Raw genomic sequence first — 14,018 nt, 5'->3', positions numbered from 1 at the left:
GAGAGCAGGACACCTAGGATACATTGGATTACCATCTACTGTTTCTGAGACCAATGTGAAAATTATTAAGATAATTATTTATTATTTGTATTATAGCAGTAGAAGGCCAGAGCAAAGAGAAATTCATTTTAATATGGAAACCACAAGAGAATACCACAGGAGTACAGTTTCCCCTTTTTGACATTATCAACACAATCTGCCAACTCAAACTCTGCTAAAAGAAAAGGAGGACTTGTGGCACCTTAGAGACTAACAAATGTATTTGAGCACAAACTTTCATGAGCTACAGCTCACTTTATCGGATGCATTCAGTGAAAAATACAGTGCGGAGATTTATATACACAGAGAATATGAAACAATGGGTGTTACCATATACACTGTAACGAGAGTGATCAGGTAAGGTGAGCTATTACCAGCAGGAGAGTGGGGGCGAGCGGAAACCTTTTGTAGTGGTAATCAAGATGGGCAATTTCCAGCAGTTGACAAGAACGTGTGAGGAACAGTTCGGGGAAGGGAGGATAAACAAGGGAAAGTAATTTTATTTTGTGTAATAACCTATCCACTCCCAGTCTTTATTCAAGCCTAAGTTAATTGTATCCAGTTTGCAAATTAATTCCAATTCAGCAGTCTCTCGTTGAGTCTGTTTTTGAAGTTTTTTTGATGAAGAATTGCCACTTTTCGGTCTGTAATCGAGTGACCAAAGAGATTGAAGTATTCTCCGACTGGTTTTTGAATGTTATAATTCTTGATGTCTGATTTGTGTCCATTGATTTTTTTACATAGACTGTCCAGTTTGACCAATGTACATGGCAGAGGAGCATTGCTGGCACATGATGGCATATATCACATTGGTAGATGTGCAGGTGAACGAGCCTCCGATAGTGTGGCTGATGTGATTAGGCCCTATGATGGTATCCCCTGAATAGATATGTGGACACAGCTGGCAATGGGCTTTGTTGCAAGGATAGGTTCCTGGTTAGTGGTTCTGTTGTGTGGTTGCTAGAGAGTATTTGCTTCAGGTTGGGGGGCTGTCTGTAAGCAAGGACTGGCCTGTCTTCCAAGATCTATGAGAGTGATGGGTCATCCTTCAAGATAGGTTGTAGATCCTTGATGATGTATTGGAGAGGTTTTAGTTGGGGGCTGAAGGTGATGACTAGTGGCATTCTGTTATTTTCTTTGTTGGACCTGTCCTGTAGTAACCTCTGGGTACTCTTCTGGCTCTGTCAATCTGTTTCTTCACTTTAGCAGGTGGTATTGTAGTTGTAAGAATGCTTGATAGAGATCTTCTACATGTTTGTCTCTATCTGAGGAGTTGGAGCAAATGCGGTTGTATTGTAGAGCTTAGCTGTAGACAATGGATTGTGTGGTGTGGTCTGGATGAAAGCTGGAGGCATGTAGGTAGGAATAGCGGTCAGTAGGTTTCCGGTATAGGGTGGTGTTTATGTGAGCATCGCTTATTAGCACAGTAGTGTCCAGAAAGTGGATCTCTTGTGTGGACTGGTCCAGGCTGAGGTTGATGGTGGGATGGAAATTGTTGATATCATGGTGGAGTTCCTCAAGGGCTTCTTTTCCATGGGTCCAGATGATGAAGATGTCATCAGTGTAGCACAAGTAGAGGCATTAGGGGATGAGAGCTGAGGAAGTGTTGTTCTAAGTCAGCCATAAAAATATTGGCATACTGTGGGACCAAGTGGGCACCCATCGCAGTGCCGCTGATTTGAAGGTATACATTGTCCCCAAATGTGAAATAGTTATGGGTGAGGTCAAAGTCACAAAGTTCAGCCGCCAGGTTTGCCGTGACAGTATCGGGGATACTGTTCCTGAAGGCTTGTAGTCCATCTTTGTGTGGAATTTTGGTGTAAAGGGCTTCTACATCCATAGTGGCTAGGATGGTGTTTTCAGGAAGATCACCGATGGATTGCAGTTTCCTCAGGAAGTCAGTGGTGTCTCGAAGATAGCTGGGAGTGCTGGTAGCGTGGGGCCTGAGGAGGGAGTCTACATAGCCAGACAATCCTGCTGTCAGGCTGCCAATGCCTGAGATGATCGGGCGTCCAGGATTTCCAGGTTTATGGATCTTGGATAGCAGACAGAATACCCCTGGTTGGGGTTCCAGGAACTCTGCTGTTCAATATAATTTTTTTCTGGATGTGGAAGCGACTATCCTACCAGCTCCAACTTAACGATACCAGCAAGCAGCCAGTGTAAGGGATCTCAATTGAATATACACCATGTCTGCAAAGGGGCTACATCCACAGAAATAGTCTCCAGGAAGTGTTCATGGCAATCAGAAGGCATCAATGAAACTCTGGAGACTACCTAAGATCACAAACTGGTCTCACGTCTTCAGGTAAAAATATTTGTTGAGAGTGGGGGGGGGGGAACATTTAGGATGCACATCAGTATCGATGTGTACATTAAAAGAGAAGATGATGTGAGTTTATGGAAATGAATTCAGCTGATATTAAATTAACCTAGTCAGACTGATTGTGAAACAGGAAGCGTGGTGTATATTGGCTCACATAGATATCTCCCTGAAATGGTGTAATGAGATTATTAAAGGCTATTAATACATGTTTGTTTTAGCTTTTTAAAAAACATACCGGAGATGGGGGACTTCCAGACTGCCTGTTAGTTAGTTAGTTACTTTCATGAGTTGTGCTGAAACCTGAAATACAACTTGGAAATGGAGGGGTATGAACCTAGTAACTGGAGACTTGAAAAGCATTTGCTATTGTATAAGAGAGATTACATAAAAATAATCTGTATTTAGGGACTAGAACCTGCAAGGTACTGAGTGATTTCAACTCCCATTGATGTCAGTGGGTGTTGAAAGTGTTTAGCACGTTTTTAATACTGTACATATCACAGAACCAACTGAATTTAAAATGCCTACATAAGGACACTTTCTGTAGTAACCAAGAACAGCCTATATAGTTTTGCTTGAACAGCTTTCATTTTATAGCTCTGTTTTCTACACTGTGCCAATTAAATTAATGGATTAATTTACTAAAATACAAGAAAAATCAATGTGGAGACTAAGTGGAATATAATTTCTGAAGAAGAAATTTTTAAAAAAAATCTTGACTGCGGAGATGCTAAGACATGTACAGAAAACTGCTTGAGTACTTGACCCTTGGCAACAGATCGTCTACACTTGAACTTTGTGTAGGGGAGGGGAGGAGGGTGTTGGCACAAGCCACTGTACCTATGGAGGAAAACAGCCAAACATCCTAACACTAAGAGCTTGTTTACACTACAAAGTTAAATTGACTTAAATTATGGCAATATAGCTGCCGCTGTAATTAAACCACTGTCAGGTTGCCAACCCTCCAGGATTGTCCTGGAGTCTCCAGGAATTAAAGATTACTCTTTAATTAAAGATTATGTCAAATGATAAACTCTCCAGGAATACATCCAACCAAAACGGAATCCTATTGCATGTCCACACTACACTCCTTGTATCAGCAGAGTGCATCCACAGTAACAGCTCTTGCATTGACAAAGAGAGCAGTGCACCATGGGTAGCTATCCCACTTTGCAACTTGCCACCATATACTGCAGGGTGTTTTAGAAAAGGTGTGCAATACCTCCTGGGGGTAGGTTCAGAATCCCATGATGCAGTTTTCTCCAGCCCATCATTCCATGTAGGTTTCGCCACACTTTTCAACAGGCTTTTCATACAACTTTTCATACAGTAACCTGCATGCCCACCATCTCTGTCAGAAAGCATGGATCCTGCACTGCTTTTCAGTATTGTGCTGAGCATTATGAACACATCTGACCCTGCAGCATTTCCTGAGCTGCGAATCTGATGAAGATGCCTTGGTGTTTGCCTTGCTGGGTGCCATGGAAAGAAAATTCAAATTGCTGCTGGGATTTACAGAGCAGCTGCACACGGGGGGCCGTCAGTTCTGGGCCCAAGAAACAAGCTCTGAGTGGTGGGCTCGCATCATTATACAGGTATGGGATGATGAGCAGTGACTGCAGAACTTTCGGATGGGCAAGGACACCTTCCTGGAACCGTGGATGGAGCTCGCCCCAGCAGCAACACCAAAATGAGAGCTGCATTCACAGTGGAGAAGCAAGCGGTGATCACTACGAGGAAGCTGGCAATGCCAGACTGCTATCAATCAGTCAGGAATCAGTTTGGTGTCAGTCAACTATGGGGGTTGCTGTGATGCTACATTGCATCTGCTAAAGAAACAATGGGCAGAGGTACTACTGTCAGTTCATTTACTCCTCTGGATCCACACAAGTTACAAGCACAACATTCTCACTTCCCCTTGGGACTCAGAGCATGGTGGCAGCCCTAGCTATGCTGAGCATGGGCCGGGGAAGAAGCAGGTGAGTTGGAACAATAGGAGGGGATAGCACTGTGGCATCAGTACAAGCGGAGAGGGCTACTGCACTGAAAACTAACTCAGTCTTTCACAGCTGGTGATGTCTCACTCCTGAGAGAAACTGAAGTTACAAGGCAACAGCTCCTGCATGCATCTGGCTGCAGACCAGGTCCATATGCTGCTAGCCTGTGTGCCGCAATGGTGCCTCCGGAAGTCATTGCCCAGTGGCATGGCAAAGTGTCCGACCATGGGGGAAGAAACAAGGCAGCCCTTCCAAGAGGTCTTGGGCAGAGGATTGCAGACTACCTCCAGCATCTCTATTCCCCAAGAATTCTTCCATCTCTTGCCAACATAGCTACTGCCTCTAGGGGAGGTGGATTACCTACAGCAACAGAAGAACCCCTTCCATCGGTGTAGGTAGTGTTCACCCTGAAGCACTACAGTGGTGCAGCTGCAGTGGCACATCTGTACTACTAGAGTGTTTTAAGTGTAGCTACACCCTCAGAAGAGTCAGCCTTTAAGCAAGAATCCCAAGTATAGCTACAGCTAAGCTGACACTTCATTATAATATCTTATGAAATTAGAGGGAGACTGGAAGGGAGCAGCATAGCAGGCTCGGAGAGGTGATAAGAGCCCATTCATCTCAATGAGTTGGGCCATGTCTACACTAGAGACCTTACAGCAGCACCGCTGTACCAACATAGTGGTGCTTCTGTAAGATTGCTTGTGTAGCCACTCTATGTCGACAGGAGAAAGCTCTCCCATCGACATAATAAAACCCCCACAATGAGCGACTGTAGCTATCTTGGCAGGAGAAGCTCTCCCGCTGACACAGCACTGTCCACACTACCACTTATGCCGGTGAAACATAAGTCGCTTGGGAGGGTGGGTTTTTTTCCACACCCTTGAGTGACACACGTTTTGCTGACATAAGAGGTAGTAAAGACATGGCCTTGTTCTCAGCTGAAACAGAACACCCAATGGACATTAATACAGCCTGAAACAAAAGAATATTATACAGGAGGATCTGGATGACCTTGTAAACTGGAGTAATAGTACTAGGATGAAATTTAATAGTGAGAAGTGTAAGGTTATGCATTTAGGGATTAATAAGAATTTTAGCTATAAGTTGGGGACGCATCAGTTAGAAGTAACGGAAGAGGAGAAGGACCTTGGAGTATTGGTTGATCATAGGATGACTATGAGCTGCCAATGTGATATGACTGTGAAAAAGGCTAATGCGGTTTTGGGATGCATCAGGAGAGGCATTTCCAGTAGGGATAAGGAGGTTTAAGTACCATTATACAAGGCACTGGTGAGACCTCACCTAGAATACTGTGTGCAGTTCTGGTCTCCCATGTTTAAAAAGGATGAATTCAAACTGGAGCAGGTACAGCGAAGGGCTACTAGGATGATCCGAGGAATGGAAAACTTGTCTTATGAAAGGAGACTTAAGGAGCTTGGCTTGTTTAGCCTAACTAAAAGAAGGTTGAGGGGAGATATGATTGCTCTCTATAAATATATCAGAGGGATAAATACAGGAGAGGGAGAGGAATTATTTCAGCTCAGCACCAATGTGGACACAAGAACAAATGGGTATAAACTGGCCACAAGGAAGTTTAGACTTGAAATCAGACGAAGGTTTTTAACCATCAGAGGAGTGAAGTTTTGGAATAGCCTTCCAAGGGAAGCAGTGGGGGCAAAAGATCTATCTGGTTTTAAGATTCTACTTGATAAGTTTATGGAGGAGATGGTATGATGGGATAATGGGATTATGGTAAGTAATTGATCTTTAAATATTCAGGGTAAATAGGCCAAATCCCCTGAGATGGGATATTAGATGGATGGGATCTGAGTTACCCAGGAAAGAATTTTCTGTAGTATCTGGCTGGTGAAGCTTGCCCATATGCTCAGGGTTTAGCTGATTGCCATATTTGGGGTCGGGAAGGAATTTTCCTCCAGGGCAGATTGGAGGCGCCCTGGAGGTTTTTCGCCTTCCTCTGTAGCATGGGGCATGGTTGACTTGAGGGAGGCTTCTCTGCTCCTTGAAGTCTTTGAACAATGATTTAAGGACTTCAATAGCTCAGGCATGGGTGAGGTTTTTCACAGGAGTGGGTGGGTGAGATTCTGTGGCCTGCGCTGTGCAGGAGGTCGGACTAGATGATCAAAATGGTCCCTTCTAACCTTAGAATCTATGAATAGCTCTGTGATACACAAACTGCTCCATTCATGTCAGTGAGCGTTCCCTTGCCACATTTCAGAAACTCTCCAGTCCTGGGGTGGATCAAACATACCCATCCTCAGCTCCTCACCCCAGTGTGTTGTCCAGGAATACCCTGAGCACACCTGTCCTAAATTGCCCACCCACTGGCAGGGCTTCCCCAGATCCTAATTTACATGGAAGGAGGTGGTAGGGAGATGGGTTCAGGCCCCCTTAGACACACAAGAAAACCCAGATCCCAGTTCACATGAAGGGGTAAGGAGAAAGTCCCAGACACTCCTAGAGAGGCAAGTCCCCTCCCTCAAATCTAGCTCACATGGTGGGATCAGACCCCTACCAGATGGGCAGGAGCACTCAGATTCTGGAACACAGAGTGGGGCAGTGAGTGGGACATCCCAAGGGAGGTCACATCCCCTTATATGGGCAAAGTCTCCCCAGATCCTGGCACACCACGAGGGCATGGCTCAGGGCTCAGACACTCCCAAAGGACAGGAACCCCCAGATTGCAGTTCACATGAAAGCACAGCGAGACAGACTCAGACCTCCTCATTCAGATAGGCAAGCTCCCTCTAAAACCTGGTTCAAATGGGAGGGAGGCACGGTGTGGGGGGGGGTCACAGTCCTGTAAATGGGCTGGGGGCCTCCTGATCATGGCACACATAGGGGAGGGGAATGTGGGGCTGGCAGGCACTTGCCTCTATTCTTCCCCAATCCCCCCCCCCCGGTCACTCATGTCCTCCTTCCCACTCCCCCATCTGTCCCTCCCATCCCCCACTCCTCTCCCCTAGTCCCACCTGCTCTTCCACCCAAATCATCTCCTCTACCAGTAAGCATTTGCTTATGTAGTTTGCTTTCTTTTCAAAAAATGGTTTCAGCACCTTTTGAATATTCTGCTGTATTCAAATTACTTTTCCCCAAAATAAGAACCGCCTTTTGACAGAGGCGGATTGGAGCTTTGTGTCTGCTTTTTTCAGTTCAGATTCTGCCCTGGTTTGGGTTGAAACCTACAATGACTGAGGTGGTGCTCAGATCCAGTGACCATAAGGCTAAGTTTTAGTCATGGGTATTTTTTAGAAAAAAGTCATTGACAGGTCATGGGCAACAAAAAAATTCACAGCCGTAACCTGTCCATGACATTTACTATAAACACATGCGACTAAATCTTAGCTGTAATGGGGCCTGCTACTCTGGGGAGCACCCAGGACCAGCAACACCGGCCACTGCTTGGGCAATCCCTGGGGCCAGCTGCTCAGGGCCACCGAGCAGCGGCTGATGTGGCTGGCCGTGGGGCCACTCCAGCAGCGGCCGGTGTGGCTGGCCCTACAGCCACCTGAGCAATTGACCCCAGGACCAGTTGCTAAGGCAACATGGGGGTTAGCCACACTAGCCGCTGCAGCAGCAGAATTTCATGGATATCGCAGAAAGTTATGGAATCCATGACCTCCATGACAGATTCGCAGCCTTAACCATACACATCCTCAGGTCTTGTGATGCTGAGATAGTTTTCCAAATAGCTAGCCTCTCTCTCTGCACATGTGTTGTGAAATCCATTAGCTATATAAATAGGCACATGTGCTTTAGAACTGTTTCACATGCACAAACATGGAGAACCAAACTCTTTCAAATAATGCTTTCATTTGAGCTCCTGCAAAAGGCTGATGGGTGCTAGGCACCCTCGAGCCATTGAGACCCTAGTGAGATAATCAGCGCTCTGGTTTCATCTCTATCTGTGAGCAAAAAAATGTTACTAGAGTGTGTCGTCATTAAGAAAAGCTGTTTTTTCTCCTAAGAGTCTGTACCTCAGGAACCCCTTGGTCAAACCTACTAAAAAGTGGTAGATATGAAAGCGAGGATACCAAGGTCAATCTCTTGTGAGAAGCCCATTTCTATCATTACCATCCTCAGCGCCTAAGCAGAGAGGGTACTCCCTGGATCTTGCTGAGATCTGATATCAATCCGATTAGTAGGCGCCTGAAAATTTGAAGTTTCACCACTCTCCCTTCCCACTGGGTCTTTAAGCTGTCTGCTTACCAAATCAGCCCAATTATATTCACTGAGAGAAGATTTTAGATAACTACAGAGTTTTAAAGCCTTCAGTAAGACAAAATAAATAGAAGTTCAGTTTCCACCTTTAGCTCACTCTCAGACTTTCAAAGGTATATTTATTTGAGAGGAGGCAACCTTAGGTAGGATTTCCAACTTGTGCAGCTTTAAGCCTCAATTCTGCAATGTGTCCCACATGGGTGGACCTCTGTGCCTGCACAGAGCCCCACTGAAGTTATCTATATAGAATAGCTTGCAGCATCAGAATGTGAGTAACATTTGCAATGGCTGGAATCACCAGGTTATTCATAAACTAAAACTCATAAAAAATTTTAGACACTATTAATTGAACAAAGTATCCATAAATAAGAAGTGGCACTCATTTACAGATGTTTGAGCACGACAGCCCTCAGTAAGTTTTTGGATATTTTGCTCCAAGAGGATGACAAGGTTATTAGCTTAGGGGGAAAAAAAAAGCCAAACAATTGTTTTGCTTAGGATCCACCTGCAGAACCTGTATGCTGCCATATTTTACACACAAACAGAACACTAATGCAGAAACAGATATGCTTCCTAAAACAGGAAACAGTGTAGAATGCAAGATGTAGATCAAAAGATATCTGTTTAGAAGTTCCTCTGTAACAGGTGTCAGACCAATGAGTTAATCCCACTCCCATCTGTTCACATTAACAGCCAACAGCATAGAGAACTCAATCCATAAATACTACAATGATCTTACAGGAAATAAAGCCATATCATTTTACTTGTAAATTTTGTAACTAAAATTAGTGTACTTTTTAGAAACCTAATTTTATTTCCTTCAAATAGCAAACATACAGCAAAAATAGCAGGTACAAAACAGAAGATTTTCATTCAAGTCAATTAAAAGAGACAATACATGCCCCTCAAGTAATTTTCTTACAAAGCAAATGGGAGAAAAAAGTGTCAGAGAAATAAGAATTGATGTCTATGCATCTGAGAGGGATATTTCTGTTCCAAACCTATTAAAGATGGTCAGCAAAGAAAAAAAGAGACACTGGGTTTTATGCCCTTTTTTGTGGTGTTTGACATTTTTTATGAAATACAAAGAAGTCTTGCTTTTTTATTTGCTCAGTTTGTACACACAAGAAATTCTGGGTCTTGTCCTGTTTTTCTGAAAAACTGTAGATAACTGGAGAAGTAGGAGGCTTATGAAATCAGATACTAAGAAAGTTAAACTTGATTAAGTGAGAAGGGAATTATTTTTATTGAGATTATTTAAAAACTTTCTGTGGGACATCTATCTAAAAGGATAGAATTATCAATCTAGTCAGTTTCATAAAGAGAGTTAAATGTTGTTTGAGGTATTATGCCTGCCTCAGTCAAATTTTCTACTTTTACCATCTTAAATATTTCTCTATGCTGCTGTGTAAAAAGCCAACAAAATGACTATACACAAACTGTCAAATGCACAAAGTAAATAAGATGGGAAAAAAATCAAATCTCTTTCAGTTATATAGTTACAACACCTGAGATCACATTAGTAGATAAAGGCATTGGACAAAAGTTGTGTCCCTTTAACAAATACCCAGCAAGCAAATAGAAGAAAAGTTCTCTGTTAGAGATTCAACAGCTTAGCCCTTCAATTAAGGGACGAAAAAGCACCTAAGAAAAACAGGAGTGCCAAGACTTAAATTACTGGGAAAAAAACAAAACAACAAAAACAGTGGAGGAGAAAAACACTTTAAAGCAGGGGTAGTCAATTATTTTTTGTCCAGGTCCAAATTTCTTGGTCAATGTATAGACAAGGTCCAGACTCCAGAGAAAAATAATTTAAAAAATAACAATAATGATAATACGTAAATAAAAATATTTCAGGGTTCATTCAAAAGCATCTGGCAGTCTGGATTTGAGCCGGGGTTTGCCTACTGATTACCCCTGCTTTAAATGTTTTCAAGTCTTCTTTGTCATAAAAAGGGTACAAACCAATATACTAAAGCGGGAGCATCTATTTGGGTATCAAAACAAAGGAATCTACAGGCACAATCACATGATCACAATTCTGAAGGTTGTGGGTTCAAGTCTCACTCAATTTCACACTGAAAGGCCAGCTCCAGTTCCCCAGCTGCAAAATGTGTAGCTGGTCCAGTAGGTTAGGGCAGTCAAAGGCACCAGGACACACTGGCCACATCATTACCTTGTATACTGTTGGCTATGAAATTGACGTCACTTAACCAGGTCAGCCCCATGGACTGCTCAAGGGAACTTTGATTTTGACTAATGATTGGGAAGGAGCAAGCACTTGAAATGAAATTCACAGGTATTAAACTGAGAGGGGTTATAAATACTAATAAAGATGGAAATCAGTATTTCTTGAATTGCTGAAATTAGAAACAGTAGGCAATAAAATTGTGAGATTAAATTTGGGAGAAAAATAATCAGATTTCAGTGAGTGAAAAGAAGTCTCAGAAACAGTGATGACAATCCACAAATAATGGACAATGAATTAGACATGAGTTTGCCCACAGACCCAGGTGATGGGTCCTTCACCTTTTCCATCAGCCACTACTACATTTTCCAACCCCAATCTCATCATGTTTTTTTACAGTTTAAAAGTTCTCCATTCAAACAAAAGAAAACCATTCTTCCACAAAATAAGAAATTTGGTGGAAGAGATTTAGTGTTTCTTTCCTATCCTCTTTCCCTCTAAGAACTTCTTTGCACCATCAGAGCTTTAAGGATTGTTCTTTTTCTCCTCCTCAAACAAGATTTTTTCCCCTCTACTTTATACATCTCACCCTCAAGGTGGTATATTCCTAAGAATCACACCCTTCTCCTACGGCAGTGCCCAACACTACCCCAAAAGCATCAGAGTAGCATAAAAGTGGTATTTTTTATTATAAAAAACAGAATTAAATATTCAATAATATAAAAGTAATCCAATGGATATTTGCATTTAATCCATATGTAGAATGCTTTACTAATTATCACCCCGGCTCCCCTTTTCTATTAGCCATTGGTCAATTAGCCATTCAGTTTGTCTCATCGTTCTGTGGTTTCCTTGCCAAGGATGAAGAGTGCAATGCATCCAACAACTGTAAAGATGCACTCACAAGAATAGCATTTGTAAAATGGGCACATGTGATTAGTTTACTACTCCATCCCCATTGCTAATGGCACTGTGGTTACTCAAATGGAAGGCAATTACACTGTAGTACTGTTTCTTAGCAGCCCTCCAATTAGAAATACAGACAGGGATACCCTTTGAAAGGAAGATAACTAATTAAAGTCTAATAATCTTACAACAATTCAATTGTTATCACACTTATTAAAATTACAAAACATTTTGTTTCCAAAAAGCTGTCTCAATTTAGATGAAGACAAGACAAATAAAATAGGTCCTACACAACTGAAGCAGAGGAGATTTATCGTTTTCCTGAATTAAGTGTGTGTTCAGAGTATTTTTTCCAGGTTTAAAGGAGCCACAAGAACACAAACCAAGAGAGAACTCAGGGACAGCAAAAATAAAAATCACAGGCGAATTGTATATGACACTTCTTTAATATTAAATTGCCAAAGGGTTTGTAAATTGAAATTGACCCTACTTTAAGATAAAAACCTCAAACATATAACACTGCAATGTGTGCCAAAAACAATGCTTGCAATGTTTTAAGCTACTGAGTACACAACTGACACAGCTACTGTTTTAACAGGTTTCAGAGTAGCAGCCGTGTTAGTCTGTATTGGCAAAAAGAAAAGGAGTACTTGTGGCACCTTAGAGACTAACCAATTTATTAGAGCATAAGCTTTCGTGAGCTACAGCTCACTTCATCGGATGCATTTGGTGGAAATTTTCCATCGGATGCATTTTCCACCAAATGCATCTGATGAAGTGAGCTGTAGCTCACGAAAGCTTATGCTCTAATAAATTGGTTAGTCTCTAAGGTGCCACAAGTACTCCTTTTCTTTTTGCATACACAGATGGTTATCCTGCGCTCCCACATGTCCTGAACACCTGCGCCGTGGGCATGAGCGAGTGAGTGGGAGTGGGAGGCAGAGTCTGCACTATGCACAGCCCAGTACGAGACACCCCCACACCTCCACTGTGAAAGGAAACGGGAACCGTCAGTGCTGCCCAAATCTGCCCTTCCTCTCTGCTGGGGGGGGGGGAGGGGGTGTCTGTCGGCGCCCCTGCCCCTGCAGGAGGCCGAGCCGAAGCCTGCCCCCACGCTGCCCGGCCCGGGAGGGGCGCCCCCGCCGCGGAGTCCCCACCTCTCCTTGGAGTAGAGCTGCTGCTCCTGCCGCCTCTTCCGGGTGAAAGCCATGGGGCCGCCTGCAGGCCCCGCCGGGGCACGGAGAGCGCGGGGCGGGGCGGGGCTGGGCGGCCTCCCGCTCACTGCCCTGGGCGCCCGCGCCGCCTCGGACGCATTTATCCCGCCGCGCGCAGCGGGCGGCTGCGGTCCCCGCGGGCCAGGCCCGGGCCGGGCTCGCTCCACACGGCGCTCGGCGGTGGCGGTGGCGGCTGCAGGGGGTGTGCCAGAGCCCTGCTGCTGCCGGCCCCGGGCGGGGGACACTCCCACCGAGCCGCGGCCGCTGCTGTTATTGGCTATTAGCGAGGCCCGGCCGTGGCTACCCGGAGGGCGGGCTCGAGCGGGGCTCGCAGCCCTTGTCAGTCATGTAGAGCCGGATGCAAAGCCGGGCATCGTCACTAGCCTCCCTCCCCGTAACCGAGCCGCAGAGCCCGGCCGGGATTCGCCCAGGCCCACCCAGCCGGGCAGGAGCCAAGGCCCTGAGCCTGTGACAGATTTAAATTTGTTAGTCTCTAAGGTGCCACAAGTCCTCCTTTTCTTTTCCCGGATACAGACTAACACGGCTGCCACTCTGAAACCTGACAGATTTAGGTTACCGATCTGCCTGCCGCGTCAGATGATCGGGCTGAGGATCTTTAGGGGAGAAGATGAAGGAGCACACCCAGTGACTTAAGTTTAAAGCTTTGTTAATAAAATAACAGCGGTGAGTGCTGGGTTCTCCCCACGTCACTCAAAGGAAGGAAGAAAGGATTAGTGCCTGAGCCCTCATCTGCTTTCATACTCACGCGCACAGCCCAAGGCCGGCCAAGCCTGGGTGTAACGGAAGAAGAAGAGGGGGACGGGTGGACAAGAGTTCTGTCCTGTGCACAGGCTGTCCAAGGTCTGCTGTTGATCTCCGACCTGCTTTGGCTCTTGAGAGGATTTTTAAGCCCTGGGGTGTTTCATTCAGGGACCTCTGCACCCTGTGCTCTTTGTACCTGTCCACACTGGCTTTCTGCAGCTTCCTCAGCTTTCCCAAAACACACCTTGAGGGACATGAGACTGTTGTTTTCCCACTCGCTGACCTTCTCAGTCTCACTCATTTTCACAGCCCCTGTAGTTCTGTTCAGTAATTCTCCTTTCTCA

The 14,018-nt window shown here is 44.6% G+C and overlaps 1 protein-coding gene across 4 annotated transcripts in view; it reads right to left on the bottom strand.

Moving 5' to 3' along the window:
* NSMAF (neutral sphingomyelinase activation associated factor) overlaps window positions 1-13,239 on the bottom strand; it is a 61,907-nt gene extending 48,668 nt beyond the window's left edge. Inside the window, exon 1 of one of the 4 annotated variants that reach the window (XR_006278824.1) lies at window positions 12,856-13,133. Coding sequence is in view for 3 of the 4 variants with exons in the window: in XM_038389795.2 (XP_038245723.1) it covers window positions 12,856-12,908 (53 nt within the window). In the remaining variant the exon portion in view is untranslated. Of the gene's footprint in view, window positions 1-12,855 lie in introns of all 4 variants that reach the window. The other 3 variants (XM_038389795.2, XM_038389797.2, XM_043507823.1) reach the window with 3 other exon arrangements.
* Window positions 13,240-14,018: the final 779 nt, after the last annotated feature.

This window comes from Dermochelys coriacea, chromosome 2 (assembly GCF_009764565.3).
Source record: "Dermochelys coriacea isolate rDerCor1 chromosome 2, rDerCor1.pri.v4, whole genome shotgun sequence".
Lineage (NCBI taxonomy): Eukaryota > Metazoa > Chordata > Testudines > Dermochelyidae > Dermochelys > Dermochelys coriacea.
Note: the sequence above shows the minus strand (reverse complement) of the source record. Positions and strands in the feature narration are given on the sequence as shown.